The sequence below is a fragment of the Cololabis saira genome, chromosome 16 (assembly GCF_033807715.1).
Source record: "Cololabis saira isolate AMF1-May2022 chromosome 16, fColSai1.1, whole genome shotgun sequence".
Classification (NCBI taxonomy): domain Eukaryota; kingdom Metazoa; phylum Chordata; class Actinopteri; order Beloniformes; family Belonidae; genus Cololabis; species Cololabis saira.
In genome coordinates this window covers 10,391,175-10,411,627 of record NC_084602.1, presented here as the reverse complement: position 1 = coordinate 10,411,627, position 20,453 = coordinate 10,391,175, and the positions used below count along the sequence as shown (strand labels likewise).

The window sequence follows — 20,453 nt, the reverse complement described above, 5'->3', positions numbered from 1 at the left end:
GAAACAGCGGAGATTTTTATATATTTGCTCTGTTTGGTTTCACGAAGTATTACTGTCCCGCTGATTCAGCTCAGAACCAGACAGACAGCAGAGAGCTGCTGCGCTGCCTGACGGGGACGAGCTGCAGCGCAGGTGGAGCAGCAGCGCATGTCAGGAGATTAATTTACTGAAATATCTGGAGTAAAGTCGGTATCAGTCGACTGATAACCGAAGAACCTCTGTATCCAGCTCAGATGTTTGATGATCGGTGGACTAAACCCCGACCAGCATCATCACGGCTGCATCTTCCCATGAATGTGCACCGGGAATGTGTTGATCTGCCACCGCTGTTTTGACACATGTTTGTCTCTGTGTGGTGACAATGTCACATGTGAGGATAACAGCTGCTTGTTTCTGACCTCCGTGTCTGGTCACTGGTCAGCTGGTGTCTGACCGGGACCAGCGCCGCTCGCGGCCAGAGCCAGAACACGACCTGCAGCAATATTCACCCCCGTCAACAGGCTTGTTCTCCTGAAAGACACCTGTAGTTCAAATACAGAAATATCTCCGCTGTTTTTCATCATCAGTTGCTGCATCGGCAGGACTAAGAGCTCTCCTGACGGCTCTGGTTGAACAGCCCGACAAACCATCTCAGATCGCGCTGTTTTCTTTACCGAAATCACAAGAAAAGCAGAACAGTGATCTCCTCTCCATCCTGTTTATTTATATTTTATCTCCTGTTGATGTTTATTTATCTTTTACTGCACCAACTCAAAATATTAATCACTTTTCTATGTGAACAGCGCTAACGCAGTTCAAACAGCAGGTGTATCCGCCCCTTTAATCTGATTGGTTTAGAGTAAATCGTCCCCCACGTGGGTGCGCTCTTATGATTGGCTGGAACAAATGAAGACATCTGATTGGTTGCAGATCCTTCCGTGTTAAAAAAACCCCATTTGTGGATCTAGTCACGTCAGGGGAGTCTCAAAACTCACACACAAATCCAGCGCAGCTCACAGACAAAAAAACATTTGTAAATCAGGTTATATTTGTGTGTGCATCAAAAATACATTTGTGAATCTTGTCCTGTGCACGTGTGAATTGTTCTGTGCACGTGTGAAACTGTGTGTGTATTTGCAAATCGGTCTGTGCATTTGTAAAACTTGTCCTGTGCATTTGTGAATTATGAGACTGTTCTAGCTCCATAGACCTGTCCTGTCCCGCTGTAAAATCAGAATCTGAGCCTTCTAGCCGTGGCCACCACCTAACCGTAGCAACTTTGTAACAACATTTCAGACAATATTTACCACATACAGTGTAGCAACATATTCAAAAGGTTAGAAGTACAGCAAATAAGAAGTATTTCTGTATCTCTGACTTGTGGTATTGCCAGCAAATGAAATCATACATGGGGGCGGGGCTGCTTATCTATGTACAGAGCACAAAAATATTTGATTGGTTGTTGATGGAATGATGAAGGCGTGTCAGCGCGATGCTGCTGTGTGATCCCATGGCAACCCTACACTCACACGTACACACTGAAAGCGTCCTGGGTGTCATCGTCTGTACACTTTGGGTGGCGTGATGCAAGCGTTGCCGAACTGAACTGGACAAGTTAGTGCATTTATGCCAAAAATGTGGCAGAAATATGGAGTTCTGAACGATATCTGCCTCCTTTTTTGTTCTCTAACCCCGGGATTACTGCTGTTTATAAGAAGTAAGGTGTTTGACAGCTTACAGGGATATTCCCCTTACAGCCTTATGGTCAAATTTGTCCACAAGGCTACTACCAGAGATGGGTAGTAACGAGTTACATTTACTCCGTTACATTTACTTGAGTACGTTTTTGGGAAATTTTGTACTTTTAGGAGTAGTTTTGAATCCCTATACTTTTTACTTTTACTTGAGTAGATTTGTGAAGAAGAAACTGTTCCTCTTACTCCGCTACATTAGGCTACGTTGAGCTGTTACTTTTCTTTTATCCCTTTTATCCACGTACACGTCAATCTCATGACATCACTGGGTGATTCTTTGGGAAAAATGTTTGTTTTTGCATGTTTTGTCACATTTACACAGACTCAAACACACACAGAGTTTCTATGAGTTCATGTTTGTTCTAGTTCTGCCTGGTTAAAAAAGAAAAGTACAAAGGCTTGAAATTTTGTGCTACTTGTGCTTAATTTATTTTTTTATTCTGCTATTTTATTTATTTTATTATTTATTAAAGTACTTGAATTTACTTTAAGATTATTTTAATTTAAGCAATTTTCTTATTAATTTTAATTAATTTTATTATTGTATTGATTTAATTTGCCTGAAGATGATTATTTTGTACTTTTGTCTGACGTTACTCAACAGTTACTCAGTACTTGAGTAGTTTTTTACTTTTACTCAAGTAATTATTTGGATGACTACTTTGTACTCCTACTTGAGTCATATTATTCTGAAGTAACAGTACTTTTACTTGAGTACAATTTTTGGCTCCTCTACCAGCTCTGGCTACTACACAAAATAGATAAATAAACTTCCTCACTAAACTGGACATCAATCAGCGTCTGTGCTCCTGGTCTTTCTCCTGCAGACTCCTACGTTCTCAGTGTGTTCCTGGATGACGTGCAGCAGGACGTCGGTCCCACAGACCTGGCCCTCAGTGTGAAGAACAGCTGCCAGCCGGGAGCGTACTGCTTCATCTACCATCCTGTAGGTCAGGCCACCCACCCGTCCGGCCGCACCTGTCCCTCCGACCCGCCGCCGGCTCCGCCCACGCCGAGCCTCCTGGCAGCTAACGTGGCAGCTAACGTGGCAGCTAACGTGGCAGCTAACGTGGCAGCTAACGTGGCAGCTCCCGTCGACGCAGAGCCAGAGCCAGAGGTGGAGGAAGAGACTCTGATTCACCTCTAACCCTCCCAGCCTCACAGAGGGGTTGTCATGGTAACTGCATCACTGTGACTGACAGCGTTGATGACTGCGACACAATACGGCAGTGACACAAAAGGAGAAAAACAATCAAATGTATTTTAATCTCAGGTCTCACTGGGAATACTGATCCTGTTGAAACTGAATTAAATGGAAAAGATGTGGATTAAAGTGCCTTGTCTGATGCAACACATCAGAGAGTAGTGAGAAACTAAAATGAGAAAGCAGAGATTAAAGATTTCTGTACATCAGAAAGGGGTCTGGAACCCAGGGGGAGTTAGTTTTAAACTATGTAAAAATACTTGCAATAACATGCACATATACAATCATTTTTATACTGTTCATATTCTGCAATGCATGATGCCACACGTAATTATCAAGCCTTTCAGACATCCGTGGACTGGACGTTACTGCTTCTTGGTTTATACTTACAAGACAAATGTGTATGATCACATTTTGTTAAAGTTGCTCTGTAGAAGGTAGAACAAACAAACACCTGGTGGAGTGTTTAGTACCAGCTAAAGGGACCAAAGCTTTCATAATATGCCTTTTGTACAGCTGTACTCGTTGTATTTCAAATAAACAAGCTTTCACAACTAATTCTTGACATTTTTTCCTTTTCTTTCTTTTGAGTTATGACCCTTTTTCAAAAGCTGAAACAATTTTCTGATAAGTTGATGAAACGTTATGCCTTGGTCTGAATACCTCAGACATAATTGTGTGTTTTATATTCTACTGCATTTTATCCCTGATGTAAAGCACTTTGTGATTGTATCTACAAAAAGCGCTCTATAAATAAATTTTACTTACTTACTTACTTACTTACATAAAGTAAAACGGTTCCCTTTTCAACATGTCTTCACAGCTCTCTTTGCAGCTCCTCTGGACGGCGTACATCTTTTGAAATCAGTTTAGCACACCAGGGGTCTAGTTTTTATCTGGTTTTTGGGGTTGAGTTCAGTACAAAAGTTGCAGTTCCTCTCTGGGTTGGCTCCAAAAAGTGACCCGAGCTCCAATGACCTCCACTTTAAAATGTTCAACAAAACCTTTGGAACAGTCTGGTTTAAAAAAAGAAAGAAAGAAAGAAAGAAAGAAAGAAAGAAAGAAAGAAAGAAAGAAAGAAAGAAAGAAAGAAAGAAAGAAAGAAAGAAAGAAAGAAAGAAAACTTTATGCATATCTAGGATGTGTGGTGTTTTGATTGACAGCTGGATCTGGTTAATGACCAGCTTCATCTCTTTTGCTACTAACAATTAGCACGACTCATGAGCTATGAGTAAGGATGTAACAGAGTGATGTCATTATTGTAATATTCTAAAGACAATATGTTGTTCTGTGAATTGACCTATAACCCCCCAACACACACACACACACACACACACACACACACACACACACACACACACACACACACACACACTCCCTTCCTGCTTAGTGACTGTTACTAACTTGGACAGTTTCTCAGTGGCAGGGGCGATTTTAGCATCAGAGCTTTGGGGGGGCTCAGCCTACCAAAGTTCATGGACCACAGAACCCCTAGGGGGGTCCGGGGGCATGCCCCCCCGGAAGAAAAATTTGTAGATTTTAAGTAAAAATGGATCAATCTGGTGCACTTTGAGGTCAAAATGAAGAGACTAGATCTATGAAGACCTATACACATCAATATCTTCTTTACTGTTCTGTGGTTTTACAGCGATGAAAAAATAATTGTTTCCCTATATATATTCTGCATACAGGTTATGGTAGAATTTTGCTTGCATAAATAATACCAAAATCACTTCAGGGGAGACTCAAGTAAAGTAATATTTTGCTTTGTAGGCAAAAGTAAAATTAAATCAAATCAAATGGAACTTCCTAACTTATTGGCTGGAATAATATTCCGACAAGATAATAATATACTGTAAGCTAAAGCAGGAGTTTGCAGTCAACTAGTTGAAAAGCAGCCACTTGCGATTCTGAAGGGCTTAATTTCATTCAGAAGACAAGAGACCCGTTTGAAAATATGTTCTTCACTTATGCCCATATTGTTTCTCAAAAGACATTGCATCCATTTAGACCCGCTTTACTGCGAGCTAGCATGATGGCTGGCTGGCTTGGTGTGTCATGGTAGCCTTGCCAATCGTCACCTGTCTGGCAGGCACATGACAAGTTATTTTGTTTAGCTACTACAACGGTATGCGCTAATTTGCACATCAATATGCGCTAATTGAGTAACTAACGACTCTGACTGCTCAATGCTCACCTCACAGTCTCATCATGAGTGGGGACTGGGGAGAATGATTGTTGACTGTAAAAGGCTACTTCGTTGTGTGTGTGTGTGTGTGTGACCTGTGTGAAGTGAAGGGATTAGGCACATAGATGGAGGAGGGAGCGCCTGGCAGTAGCGGTTCTAGAAACTTTTCGGGTGGGCTGAGTCAGGGCCCCCTTGGTGGGATGAACCCCCCTAAATGTTTGTCAGCACACCCTAAGAACATAGAGGGGGGAACTCACACACAGCGCATTGAGTGGAATCAGAAACTGCTAGTAATGACCACCAGAGGGAAAAAAAAAAAAAAAAAAAAAAAAAAAAAATTGTCTCTATTTTTTTGGGGGGGCTGAGACTTCTTTTGGGGGGGCTCAAGCCCCCCCAAAAAGGGCCTAGTGGCGCCCCTGCTCAGTGGTATTTACAGTTTTACAATGGCAACAGTCTGCATAGGAGATTTCGAATTAAACTTCAATTTGAAACAAGATATTTTAGACGCATTTTGGACAGAAAAGGACCAACTTTAATCCAGGAGAATTCAAATGAAACAAATATTTCATGGTGCGTATTTACAAAATCTAAAATTAGATCCAGTTGGTAATGAAGTTACATTTACGGAAGTCTTATCTTACCATTGTCATGGTTACATATAACAACATCCAGGACAACTGTTCATACATCACAGAATATTAAATAAACCTACTTTTGATTAGTTTAAGTCGGAACGATAACTTTAGATCTACAGAACGACATCTATGATTACACAGCAAGTAGTAGATCTGAAGAAACAGTACTACACAACTTCAGATTTACTATCAGCTACCTAGCACTACATGTGAAGTTATGAAGATATGAGACTTCTAGCTACCCAACACTATATTTAATAAGTTAAGTCCTTATGGAACTGATACTCAACAGCCATTGGCCCACCTGTGTTTTATGGGCGGGTATAACTGAAAGGCCACTTGGTCTGGTTCTTCTGGATAAGATTTGATTTTTAGTTGCAATACTAATGGATGCAGCAGAAACTACTTGTGGATGCCGTTGGAAGACCCCACCAGAGACAGGAACCATGCCACGTGAGCAGAGTGACAGCCAAACTGGGATCATCAAAAGACCTCCAAAATGGCGGCAGTGGGGTAGGAACACTGATCAATGACTGTTGTTGGTTTTGGAGTAAAGAGACATTTCTTTAAGTAAACAGATTTGGCTGGTGTTGGGGTCGCCCATATGCCCATGTGAACTCTGAACTTATATAATGTATGAACATTTTGTGAAGGTGTATATTCAACTTTGAAACTGCTCAGCTGAAAATCGGCTGTAATGTGCCTCCAAAAATGGCCGCCTTGCCATAAACTACAACCCCCAGCATGCCTTGCGTGGGGGGGGTGGCGCCTACAAGCGGCGCGCATCCAATCGCAATGAGGCACCGATGACGTCACCGCAGAGCGCGTAGGATCAAAACGCTGCGCTGCTCGTTCATCTTCCTCTTTTTTTTCCTTCATCAACCGGTGGGCCAGCACGTACTTTTGGCTCGGGCACGTACTTTTGGCCCGGGACGGGGCGGCGCCGCCCCGTCCCGGGGCCACGCACTCAGCCCGACGGGCACCCGCATTCTGAGGAAGTGGACCGGCCCCGTGCGCACCCGAGACGACGTGATAGCCTCCGGACCGGGGGGGGAGCTGCTTCACGCTGTACCCCCGTCCTCTCGTGATTCCAGGGTCAGGAGGAGGAGCGGGAGAGGCGGGAGAACTCTGGGATCGGACTCCGACCAAAGACCCGGCAGGAACCCCTGATCGGCACCCGGAGACCCGAGGAGGCGTGAGGTTTTGAGACCTGGGTGTATGAGTTTAACTGGGAGTGTTACAGAGCTAAATCTGTGTTCAGAGCTGAGATTACATCAGCATCATTATCATGACTGTTGTCATTAATTTTTAGTCACTACTTTCTGCTAGTCATTCATGTTTTAAAGCGCTGTTTTCTGCCGTAGTCACGTTTAAGACACCGGGAGTAACATCCGGTCTAGATCTGCATGTGGCTTAAAAAGGATTCCGCCATCTTTAAAATACCACAGGAGCCCCCGGCTTCTTTAAACACTGCAGCCACGTTTTAAACCGTACATGTTCGTGATATCATTTTTATTATTACATTTGATTCTTTTCTTTTCATTCCATGCATTTAACTGTCATTTCATTTTTATTGATTGTTGTTTTTCTAGTTAGTTAATGGTTTTATGATACTTAAGTTCTGCCATCGGGATTTATTGGGTATTTGTTTATCATCTTTGATACCTGTATGTAAATAAATTCTGATTGATTTTTAATGAGTGGTTGTTGTTATTTCATGCAAGATTTGGTCACAAATTGATTTGTTTAAGCAGAACCAGTGTTCGGATATCACTCCTTCAACTGTTATTCTGTAAGTGATAGTAAGATTTACTGTTATGCAGGATAATTCAAATCATATGAGACTGATTTTCTGCTGTTTAGTTATCATTTTCCCCTGGAGTAAGGCCCCGGGGGTGGTGCCCCTACGAGAATTATTATCATTTTGATAATACAATTTGATAAATAGTCAACTTTATTAATTATTAATAATTATTAATAATATTCATTAATAGCCTTCGATAACTGATCAGCTTAGCTACCTGAGTTGCACAACACTGGTCAGGCTCTTGTTTATGGAGCTGGTAAAGTGGTGATAAAACATAGTTCCAGGTTTGATCAACTGGGTGATAAAAAACATTTGATAAAACTCCACTGACCTTCACCAGTTCACAACCCCTGAACAAATCTATGATCGTTTTTGATCGTCGGGTCTTCAGGTAACACCACAATAAAAACATGACTCTGGACTCTGCAACGCTTCCAGAAACCTCTACTTGATAACATGGTTCACCATCCACAACTGCAGCTTAAAGCTTTGAACACAGTGATTTGAACAGGATCCAGAAATGCTGCCGTTAAGAGGCAACGGCTCATTTAAAACGGGCCGAGCAAAAGTCAATGTTAGTGTCAGGGGTGTTAACAGCAATTAACAAGCTATAACAGCTGCTTCAAATAGGTAAATGGTTCAATATCGTCTCTCTATACCCGTTGGTTTAATGAGCCTAGCTCAGTGATGACGACACAGACGAACGCATCGGTAGTGTGAGGTTACTGAGGGTCAACGCTTGTTATCCCTGCATCTGTTAAGACCAGCTGCTTCCCGTCAGCACTTCATTATCCCCACGGAGGTCCATAACAAGTTACTGAAATAGTGACACGCTTCCAGAAGATCAGCCTTTTGGTCCTGGATGTGTTTGAGCAGGGAACGTTTTATGACTCAGAGCCAAAGAGTCACATATTCATGTCAACAGATGCATCTAATTTAGAAATGGAGGGTTATTCGCCGACAAGGTGCCCGTGCGGTCTGACGTCCGTGAAAAGAAGAGTCACCGAGCGTTGCTGCTGAGAAGACGGAGAGCAGTTATTTAAAGTGACTGGTCCAATAACTGTTTAGTATGCAGCATTTGACTGCTACTATGTCTGTGTTTATACATATAAAGTGGTCCTTAGCTAAATATAACCTGAGAAGAACAAAAATGTATCACTTTTTTCCCCGTTCCATTATTTATTTAAAAAAGAATTGAGCTGAAAAGAAAAAAAGGAATGTGATGTATTCTGAGTATCCCCTTACTGCTTCCACAGGATTTAAGAGATAGGTTGAAGTCAGGTCCTGCTAATCATCAGTCATTGATGAATCGATCATCAGCAGATGTGCAGACCGCTAAAAAAGCAGACATTTATGCCCTTTATTGGTCTGGAGCGTTCAAGTTATGTTTAACACAATACCAGAAGGGCAAAACAATTGGTCTTAAAGAAGTGACTGCTGCTGCTGCTGCAGATCCGTCTGGAAAGGCTTTTAAAACCATTTCCAAACTTGCTAAATTCCAAAACTGTTCATTAAGAAAATGTATTCACAAGCAGAAAGTCTCAACTGCAGTAACCAATCTTTGCCCCAAGGTCAGATCACGCAATACCACTAGTGGATAACCGCATCATTCCAAGAAGACTGAATCCAAACAAACCAGCAGACTTCTGGATCAATGTCCTCTAAACCAGTGTCTCCCAACCTGGGGTCCGGGCCCCCCCTGGGGGGTGCCTGAGATCTCTGGGGGGGGGTGCAAAACTTTGTTTGTTTTGAGGATATGCAGTTGTAAAAATTATATTTGCGCATGTTAAATAAATAAAAAATCATAATAACACACCTAATGGAATACTGTAATCCAAGTCTGTATAAACCCACGTAGTATTTTAAAATGACCAAAATATATTATAAGTGATTTAGCAGGATAAAAACTTAATAAATTATTATTATATCATTATTCAACATTTAATCATACTACTACTCCGACAGGTTGTTAAAGGAAAAATGTTAAAAATGTTTGCGCTCATATTAAAAGAGACATTTTTCAGAAATATTTTTATGTCCTTGCAATTATTTTCTGTGCGTATTTTATACATTGGTGACACAAAATGAAGGTGAGAAAGACAAAGTCATATGTATACAGGGTAAACCAAAGAGAAATGTATCACAAAAACAAAAAAAATTAATGTTCATTCTTTTCAATTAAACATTTGTAACGAATCACTTTACTCTGTTGGTGCTAGTACATACGGGTCGGGGGGCCCGGCTGGTCTTAGACACAAGTAGGGGGGGCTCCAAGGAAAAAAGGTTGGGAACTACTGCTCTAGACAGATGAGACCAAAGTGGAGATGTTTGGTCTTCAGGTCCCGTTTGCATTGTTGAAATTACTGCATGACACTGTTAATACAAACGTAACACAATATGCATCTTTTTCAAATTACTAGCCCCGTAGCGTTTCAGTGGGCATACCCCATTCAGTTCTCAAAAAATGCTTTTATTGTGAAATATTTGCAGGAAGCTGTTGGGGAAATGCTCATTAACTTGCAAACATTCAAGTTGGCGCTTGAAATTGCAATCATGTAAAAAACAAAAACAAAAAAGTATACGATAAGTACAGTAACACAAAGAAGAAGAAGAAAAAAAAGAAGTAGACTAGATGGACTGTATCATAGAAGACTCTGAGACTCTGGTCCTCAGAGTTGTCCAAAAATGTGCAGGGGGTCCAGGACCCTTAAAAGGTTGAGAACCACTAGCCCAGACAGTTTGCGTCATCAAATGGGAAATGCGTTTAAAAGTTTACCAATATCTCCTCCAGGATAACACCAGGATGTCTGTCCCCCAGCTTCAGAAAAACTACAGTAAATCCAGTCAGAGTCCAGACCGTGGAGATCTCACTGCAGACGTACATGTGTCTGAACTAAAGCAGTTCTGGAACGAAGACTGGTCCAGAAATCTTCCTGAACGTTGAGCGGCCAGAGAACCACACTGCAAAAACTCAAAATCTTAACAAGAATATTTGCCTTATTTCTAGTTAAAATGTCTCATTTTTAGTAAAAAAAAATCTTATTACACTTAAAACAAGACTCATCACTGGAAAAAACAACAATTTTCTCCTGTTTCAAGTAGTTTTTCACTTAAAATAAGTATAAAAAATCTGCCAGTGGAACAAGATTTTTTTGCTTATAATGAGAAGATAAATCTTGTCCCACTGGCAGATTTTTCTACTTATTTCAAGTGAAAATGTACTTGAAACAGGTGAAAATTGTCAAATAACAAGTTATTTTTCTGGTAATGACTCTTGTTTGAAGTGTAATTATTTTTTTTGACTAAAAATTAGACATTTTAACTAGAAATAAGACAAATATTATTGTTAAGATTTTGAGTTTTTGTAGTGCATTCACCATGGGAAGTTCCTTTTCGGTCTGGCATATAACAGTATAACTACAGTGAGACCTCAGGGCCGCCTGTCCTGAATCTAAAGAGAAGATTAGGAAAAAGGAAAGTTTAAACTTAATCTTAAGGCATTTTATTATGACATCCATCTAAGAATCATCTGGAGAGAAACTGACAGAAGTGGGATTCATCAGAGCTCAGGATGTCATGTAAAGATATCTGATGACTTATGTAGATGCCATATTTTAGCCTTTTTACGAGGGACTAAAATATGGGAACCTTCTTTTAGACTTGTGCTGGAGAGACTGCTGTTGGTCTTGAATCAGTTTGTATTGTTTTTTAAACCTGTTGAAGGATCACATTGTTTTAGGTCAGTAAGAGTCCATCTTGTGAGTGGAAGTGGGCCATTTCTGTTGTTGGTTTTTCTTTTCCTGCACTTATGTGATGTGAGAAACACAACTACCTGTACTTTCTCTCACCAGCGATAAGATGAAACGTTCCCGGTCCAACACGTCCACCTGCAGGTTAATGACGGGCAGTAACGAGATGCACTGCTCCCTCCAACAACTGCTCCGTGACCAGGAGGCTTTGAAACCGGACACTAACAAGCTGTGTGCATCAGCCATGAAGGCCGTCCTCTTACACTGATCTGAGGATCTGTTTACGCTCATGTGGGGGTGTTGTGGGTGTGTGTGGGGGTGTGGGGGGCTCCAGCTCTCCGGTCGGGGTCTACAGGTATAAAAGACACAACGCTGGAGGTTTTCAAGCAGCCTCCAACCTGCAGCAACTAAAGTAAAGAGACGCGGGGAATCAAACTTTCATCCAGATTTGATCAGTTTTTAACCTGTTGCCGCCAGTAAGACAGAAAAACTAAAAGAAGGGACCCTTCTGAAAAGGTCATTTCTCAGGTCAAACCCTGAGAAGCTGCTCCGACCTTCTCACAGACCGACATCATTTCCTGCAGCAGCAGGTAAGAACTCGCCCCGTAACTGTCTTACAACAGGGTTCAAAACTCATCTGGCAACCAGCACCTCTGCATGGAAAGTTGTTTATTGCAGGAATCTTTACACATTTGTTTGTCTAACTGCCAGAACAAGCACAGAAGCAGTTTGGTAAATGGTCACTTATACAATATCATCGTGCCCTGGTCTTTTGTTTAAACCTTTTTAACATTTATTCATTAGTCTCAAGACAGAGAAAAGTCATGTGATTTTTTTGTAAATTAACTGTCTCCAAGCCTCCAATAAATGTGAGGTGTTATTGTTATTAGTAAGTAAATACTTTAATTTCTTCATTCTACACTGCAAAAACTCAAAATCTTAACAAGAATATTTGTCTTATTTCTAGTTCAAATGTCTTATTTTTAGTAATAAAAATCTCATTACACTTAAAACAAGACTCATCACTGGAAAAAACAACAATTTTCACCTGTTTCAAGTAGATTTTCAGTTAAAATAAGTAGAAAAATCTGCCAGTGGAGCAAGATTTTTTTGCTTGTAATGAGAAGATAAATCTTGTCCCACTGGCAGTTTTTTCTACTTTTTTCAAGTGAAAATTTACTTGAAACAGGTGAAAATTGTTGTTGTTATTTTTCTGGTAATGACTCTTGTTTTAAGTGTAATGAGATTTTTTGAGTAAAAATGAGACATTTTAACTAGAAATAAGACAAATATTCCTGGTAAGATTTGGAGTTTTTGCAGTGTAAACCTGTGTGACGGTGTATAAATGGTGTTTGAACAATTTGTTTTTGCATTTCAGTCCTGCAACACATTCTAAAGACTTTAGAGTAAAGCTTTAAAAACGTTCTAATGTTGCCGCTCTTTCTAGCAACACTGTGATGAAGAGTTTCAGACGTTACTTCGTCCCTTTCTTCCTTCAAAAATATCTTAAAACGTTCAAGAGTACAGGGTCATCATCACTTTTCATTTCAAGATTGTGCACACCTCCTCTGTGGGGAACCATCAGAGCCTGGTTCTGTAGCTTGCTGCTGATAACGGATCCAATTCTTCTAAAGAAAATGTTTCATTCTGAGTCATCTGACCACAGTACATGTGTCCACTGTGTGAGGCTCTCTCTCTGATGCCTCGGAGCCCAGAGATGTTCTTCCAATGGTTTATTATATTCTGCACTCTCGAATATCACTGCAAATCACTTACAAACTCTCTTTGAGGAACAAGGATTTTAAACATTATGATGATTTTTCTCATGTATTTTGTTTTTAACAAAGGGGAGATCCCCTGGTCATCTTTGCTTCTCAAAGAAGCTTTTGCCGCTTTTACAACCTCTAACCTGTAAAGAGCATCATTGTTCTCTTCTTTCATCCAAAAACATGGAATGTGTTGCTGGTCAGAAATAGATGGATATTAACAAAATAGATGCCGTCAGGGGCACGGTGGCACAGCTGGTAGTGCAGCCGTCTCACAGCAAGGAGGTTTTGGGTTCAATTCCCGCTGTGGGCGCTGACTGCGTGTTAGTTCCCCCATGACTTCAGCACCCACACCCTGGGTGGGGTTGGTGAAAGGGCCTTTCTGTGTGGAGTTTGCATGTTCTCCCCGTGGTCCCTTGGGTAGCTAATGGGAGCTACCCTCACAAAAACATGCACACAGTCCTGGGGCCCGTTTCACAAAGCAGGTTTAGTGAGAACTCTGAGTCTGTTAACCCTGAAATGAGGGAAACTCTGAGTTTTCCGTTTCACAAAGGGAGGTAACTCAAACCAGAGAAAGAGAGGTAACTCTAGCCTGTTTCACAAAGAGAGGTAACTTAAGCTCTCGGTCAGTTACCGTAGTAACAGACTCTCTGAAGCTAACCTGGTCGGGACCAGGTTTATTTCAGCGAACCTGGAGTTTCTCTGCGTCTCCTCCCTCAGTGGCGTCAATTCAGCCAATGGGTCTTTACGCGATACACATCCGTTTTCTGCACCACGGACAGTAAGCGGCAGAGTTAGAGAGCAGAAAAGGCGTATCTGACAAACGCAACGTATTTTATTCACTATGTCAGTGCAACAATATCACAGGGACATCCCAGTTTAACTTCAAACAGTTAAAGTCCAAATGCAAAAAGGAGAGGGAGAGTAAAAAAAAGTCAAATATTTCCCTTAAACAGATGTATAAGAGGATTTATATCTTACTTTGAGATGAACTTGCATAATTAATCCATCAGTGGCTAACAGCCTCGTTAATATATTCTGGACCCATCACTTGCCTTCTTTCTTTTTTTTTTTTATTGCGTGGTTGTCTGCTTCATTTTAATTTTTGTAAGTTAGTAACACTGCAGAGCGCACTTTTTTTTGTACTTTATTTAAAACTTTATTTAAAAGTTCCAATTACAGTCAGAACATTGACCGTGGACAGTCAGGCATCAAGGAATTAAATAAACAAATACAGTATGAGACATAAAGTGGATGAAGTGCATAAGTCATTACATAAGTAACATAAATATAATAAAATAAATCAATTTAAATAAAAAGAAAGAAAATGGCAGGACATATATTATATCTGCAGAGCGCACTAAAAACGAGATTGATAGCGACCACTGTCGTCAGGGACGCTGGGACATTTCAAGATATGAGGGGGGGGTACAAGTGTTGGGATAGATAATACCTACTGAAATCCATCATGTTGTTCTGATATGCATTTGTAGTTATTTTATATGTATGAAGTAATAGAATACATTAATACAAATAGATACAGAGTAATTCCATAAATGTATTTAAAAAAAAACATTTACATTCTCCCCTGAAGCCGAGGTGTGGCAGCTGCCGTACCAATTGACGGCCCTGATCTAATTGACAATAAAATTTCATTTTTTTTTTCAAAATATTCTCTCATACTCGCCATATGCACGTATTAACACTTCTAACTCCAGTGGCGTGAAGTATGTGGATCTTCAGATGCAAACTAATGTTTCCTCAAAGGGATTTTGTAAATTGAAAAGATAAATAAAGTTAAAAAGAAAAAAAAGAAAATGTATGTCGCTCTTTTGTGTCGCCGGTTGCCATGGTGAATCCTTGTATCAGCGATCTACTGATGCTGGCTTTTTATTTCCCTCACGCTCGCGCTTAACTCCCGGTGAAACTACTTAGAGTTGAGTAAATTACCTCAAATCCGCTGTTCTGGAACCGAAAACTCAGAGTTTCCGATCTCAGAGTAGATCAACTAAGAGTTCAGGATTAGACTCAGTGTTTGTTGAACCTGCTTTGTGAAACGGACCCCTGGGCTACACATGCCCCCTCTGGCCATGCCCAGGACTTACACTTAGGTAGGAGCACTGGGTGATGAAATTGGGGAAAAAATCAGGGATAAAAACTTTAAAAAAAAAATAGATGCCGTCCACAAGACAACAACATGAACCATCTTTAATCCATACCGTCTGTAAAGAAAGAGGTTTGTTTTTTTCTTTTTTATAGATCAGTTTCAATTTGTCTAACACTGACAGTCAATAATAAACCAGCCAGAGACCAAACAAGAGGATGTTGGAAACATAACCTAAAGGGGACCTATTATGGCATCTAATACCTATTTTAAACAGGCCTTGAATGTCTTAAAAACAAGCTTTTGATTGTTTTTGCTAAATAAATTAGAAATTCAGCCTCTAAACCATGTCTTTATCTTCCCATTCTCTAACCTCATTATCTATGCAGGATTCTGAGTGGGCGGGGCTATGATAATGAGGCACTGTGCTGATTGGCTGCCTGACGCAATGACGCGATACACCGCTACGAAAACATGGTGGAAGCTCCGGCCGGTGGAGTTACACCGTGTCCTAACTGCATGCAATGCGAGCGAACGTCAGCGACAAAATCAGTTCCATTGCTTTATTTTCTATTGGACTGTCCTAACTGGCCACAGCGCTGCGCGACGCGGCGCAACATTTTGAGCTGGCCGTTTCCTGCCACTTTTCCTGCTGCTCGCGGTGAAAGCCGGTTGAAAGCGCTGTAGGAAACGGTCATGGATGAGGAACGGCTGATCCAGTTAGTTGAAATGAGAAGTTATCTCTATGATTCCTCCTCATTTCACTACAAAAACCTCAATAAAGTGGCAGCTGCTGGAGGGAGATGGACAGAGAGCGTCCGATGTCACGCAGTGCTACGATAGTCGGACGCTCGCATGCAGTTACACGGTTTTATAGTTGTGGGCGTGGTTTGCATTTTGGTTACGTAACGAACATGCGCAGAATCTGAACTGCTCGTAGATCCACATCACACTGGATGGCTCATCCAGGCGGCTGTACAGACACTGCAGAATTTGGTTTCTTTCCTCCTTCTCTGAGTTGGCAGGCTGAGGGGAGACCACTTTATATATGTTAAAGCAAGAAAAAACCTGTTTTTCATAATAGGTCCCCTTTAAATTGTTTAGGTAAAAATGGCAAAAGTTCCTTTTTGCTGCTTTAAATACAAAGTGTCTTCAGACTGCAGTTTTTCTGTAGGAATAAATATCAAATACCTCTGTATGTCTAAACTTTAACCACAAGGTGACTTGATAGTTACCTTAGAAAAATAAAGAGTTGACAAATGGCTGTAATTAAGTCAATTTTATCACCTTTTACATGTAAAGGGTTGATGAAGAATGACAACAGAACCAGCAGCACGAGGAGAGCGAGCTGCTTTTAGACAAGATAACATCAGTTCTCATAGCAACCCCTTTGCTGCTCTAGAGACACGATACGGGTCTGAACTGACTGAACTCAAGAAGAAACTCAGAGACTAAAATATATCACATCTCCGTCTGAGGTTCCCCTCGCTTTGTTTTTATCAACGTTCTGAACTCCAGCCTCATAAAGATACAGAGAACCCAGGAAACTGGATCTCTGAAACATCATGGCTACCAACCATCTGGAACATCTTAAAAAGAGTTAAATCTGTTCTTGTTCTGAAGAGGTCAAAACAAACACTCATCCTTTTCTTTTATGTGCATACATTACATTACATTATTTTTCTGTTTTTCAACTGTATTTCCAACTGTACATAAGACACATTAGGCCTTAAAACGTGTTTTTCTGTTTGAGAAATAAAGATGCAACTCATTTAACAGATGATCTCTTCTTTTCCTTGTTTTTTTAAGATGTCGCGGCTTCCTTTTATCCCCCACATGTCTTTCCTGTTGCTTTGCATTCTGGGTATGACTTCAGTGACGTCTGGCTTCCCGCAGCTTCGACTACCTCTCAGGTGGTTATTTGGAGAATTCAGTGATTAAAACTTTGATTCTGACACCTTTTTTGTCTTATTATGTCGTTTTATTTTAGTCAGCTACTTGAAATGCCTTAGTATACTGTAGTTTTGTTTAAATGAGCTAAAATATGTCTAAACTCTATCAATAATGATTACAGTCATTCCTTCCAGGCCTTTAATCCTGCTGCTGCATGAACTCATTTCCACTTGTTTGATTCTTGAAGTCCTGACGGTCTGCAGGCTGAGAAACGGGACGAGTGTGACGTCGTCTTCCCCTCCATCTCCCTGCACGACTGGAACCTGCAGATGATGTCGGCGCCGAGCCTCGGCGCGGCCGACAGTAAGGCAGGGCTGATGAGGCCGGCGTGGCTCTTTGCTCCTGAGAGGACGGAGGACAGGTAACTTCGGGCTGCAAAGGTCACGAGTTAGGTCAAATCCAAGACTGTGACACTGTGTTGCAACAAAGGCTTTTTCACAGGAAAGAACAGGTTTTTATGACAAATTAAACAGTCGTCTCATGCAAAAGTGATGAGGTGTAAATATATCCAATAGAGAATTTTCACGATATTTGTTTTAGTTCTAATTCCACTTTAAATGAAGAAAACTGTGCAGACTTTCCAACTCTTACTAATTTGTAAACCAGTTTTTCTGACATTTTGTCTCCAGATCAATCAAAAAGAATTAGCTTCTTGCTTTACAAATAACACTAAACTTTACTTTCCCATCTGTCTGTGTTTTTGTAGATAAGGCAAGGCAAGGCAAGTTTATTTGTACAGCACAATTCAACACAAGGTGATTCAAAGTGCTTTAAATCGACATTAAAAGCGGCAAGACACAATTAAACAGTAAATAACAAATAAAATGAAATAAAATTATGAGAAAAGAAGGTAAAATAATAAAAGCACGGGTTGCTAATTTAAGAGTACGCTTAAATAACGAATAAATGAAATAAAATGATAAGAAAAGAAGTAAAATAATAAAAAGCACAAGCTGTTAAAAATAAGGGCAGTAGAGTACAGCAGGTAAGTATTTAAATTAGGAGTACGCTTCAGTAAACAGTAATGTTTTTAGGCCTGATTTAAAGGAGTTGACAGTTTGAGCAGACCTCGGGTCTACAGGAAGTTTGTTCCACCGATTAGGAGATAAAAATATAATGCGATCTGCAATCACCTTTTCAGAAAATTAACAATCAAGTTGAAACTGCACAAAGAGAGTCATGTTATCAGCATATGTGGCTGCAGAGCCTGTTCAACACTGCACAGCTCTTCTGAAGCACAGCAGTCAAATGCAATCTTTGCAAAAAAGAGGGAAAAACTAAATTAATGCAAACAAGTGTTTAAAAAAAAGCAGAAACAACTAACACAAACAGTTGATATTTGGTGTTGTGTGTCCAGCGTGGAGGGCGTGTGGCCTGCTGAATGGACGTCTGAAGGGGCGCGGCTGCTGAAGAGGAACATGGTGGTGGCCGACGATACGGCCTTCAGAGAGAAGAGCAAGCTCCTCACATCCATGGAGAGGCAGAAGTGGCTCAACTCCTACATGCAGAAACTTCTGGTGGTTAACTCTTCGTGATACTCTTACAGCGACTTGAACACAAATTAGAACAAAGAGCCAACACCGGAACGCATCACTGACGTAAAAGCTCTCCAAACCTCTGAGGGGTCGTTCACTTGGTCACTTTCTCAAAACAGAAGACTAAGACAAGCTACCAAGACCAAATCTGTTTAGGAAACCAGTTTATTATATGCTAATATGATATAATTGAAGTGTTATTAAACTTAGTGAATTAATAAATATGCTGATGTTTCTGATGTCTGGAACTTGTTTTTATGTCCATACTGTACAACAACAGATTAGTTTAATTATCACTATTGTGATGTACCAAACTATTCTGATTATCTCTGTTCATTTTTATTCACTGCTAAATTAAATAAGCAGGATGTTTTATTTGGTGTATTTTTCCTATTGCTGCTACTAAAGCCAGCAAGAAGAGATGAGCAGCAACACAATCACTGGAAGAGGAATAAACTGAACATGATCTGGATCTGTCAGGGCAGTGAATTATTTTGACAATATATCCTTCAATCTCCAAAAGGACAGAGAAACGTGGATGGATGGAGGGAAGGATGGATGGTTGGGTGGTCTTGCTGCAACCTACTGATCAGTAAAGGATGGGAGAGATCTCATTTAAAATTATTTAGAACTGTCATCCAGTTGTAATAACATCTTATATGTGGAATTTTGATTTGAAATTAACAATTTCTTAAAACCAAAAACTTCTCAGCATCTCTTCTGGAAATGTTCTCATACAAGAATCTTTGTCAGTAATTCATGAACTTTTTTCATAGAAAATGGGAGAATCTCTCTGACATATGTACAGTGAAATGTGACCCAAAAATGTGGTATATTCATTTATTCAGAAATTATAGAAAATCAAAAAACGTGGTTGTACCGTCACCCTCCTCTAATAGTAGTTCGGCTTGTAATTGGGTTGTAATTTTAAACCAATCTGAACAATTCACCTGCTTTTAACAGAGCATGCAGTGACGTCTGCAGTTTTACAGGGATTTTAAATACAATCTTTTAGTTTTTTGAGTTTGTCTGAAGACCTATAAAGTGAGTAGTCAACACCAATACAGAAACATCTTTAATCAAGCATTTTTTTTTATTTAAAAAACTATTAAAAATATTTATTTTATATATAAAAATCACACAAACCAACAACTTGTCATACAAACTTATGTGTTTTCTGTATTTTCCAAAGTAGTTCATAGTGGGTGAGAGCAGCAGATATGACATCTCAGTCATTCACAGAGTTTATGAATGAAATCAGAATTGTGATAAATATCCTATAGCAATGTTCCCTTTTATAAAAAGTAAAAGTCTACAGTGGTATCAGCACCAGCTCTTCCAGCCGGCCGATCATCTCCTGCAGATGCATCCTGTTGACCAGTCTCTGCCTGTTCCTGCTCCGGAGGAGCTGCTCCTCAGCGTGACGCAGCATCTCTGCAGCCTCAAACACCGGTAACTCATGAGGAGCATCTCCGGCGCTGCCGCTGGAGCCCTGCGTCTGGTCTCTGTGGGGTCGCGTCTGCTTCTCCGCCCGCAGCACGGCCCGGCAGACCGGAGGGATGGCGGGTGAGAAGGGGAGAGAGGAGGCCGGAGGAGGCAGGGAGGCAGAGCCACATCTGTCCTGGGAACATCCTGCTCTCTCTGCTTCCTGGGTGGAGAAACCAACGACATGACTTCCTCAGAAGGAGTACACAGAAGTCTGTGCATGCAAGAGTAAGACTACGACGTAGAGCATACGTGACTGTGGAGCCGGCTGAGTCGGAGGGTTATCGTTGTTTT

At 40.7% G+C, this 20,453-nt stretch overlaps 2 protein-coding genes across 2 annotated transcripts in view; both read left to right on the top strand.

Moving 5' to 3' along the window:
- Positions 1-3,495, top strand: part of rin3 (Ras and Rab interactor 3) — a 45,472-nt gene extending 41,977 nt beyond the window's left edge. The window contains exon 14 of the mRNA XM_061743543.1: positions 2,561-3,495. Within this exon, the coding sequence (XP_061599527.1) occupies positions 2,561-2,880 (320 nt within the window). The 3' untranslated portion in view covers positions 2,881-3,495. The remainder of the gene's footprint in view (positions 1-2,560) is intronic.
- Positions 3,496-16,995: 13,500 nt separating this feature from the next.
- Positions 16,996-18,720, top strand: pth2 (parathyroid hormone 2). The gene is made up of 3 exons (XM_061744200.1): positions 16,996-17,102; positions 17,327-17,500; positions 18,497-18,720. The coding sequence occupies exons 1-3, from the start codon at positions 16,996-16,998 to the stop codon at positions 18,672-18,674; spliced, it is 459 nt and encodes a 152-aa protein (XP_061600184.1). The 3' UTR covers positions 18,675-18,720.
- Positions 18,721-20,453: the final 1,733 nt, after the last annotated feature.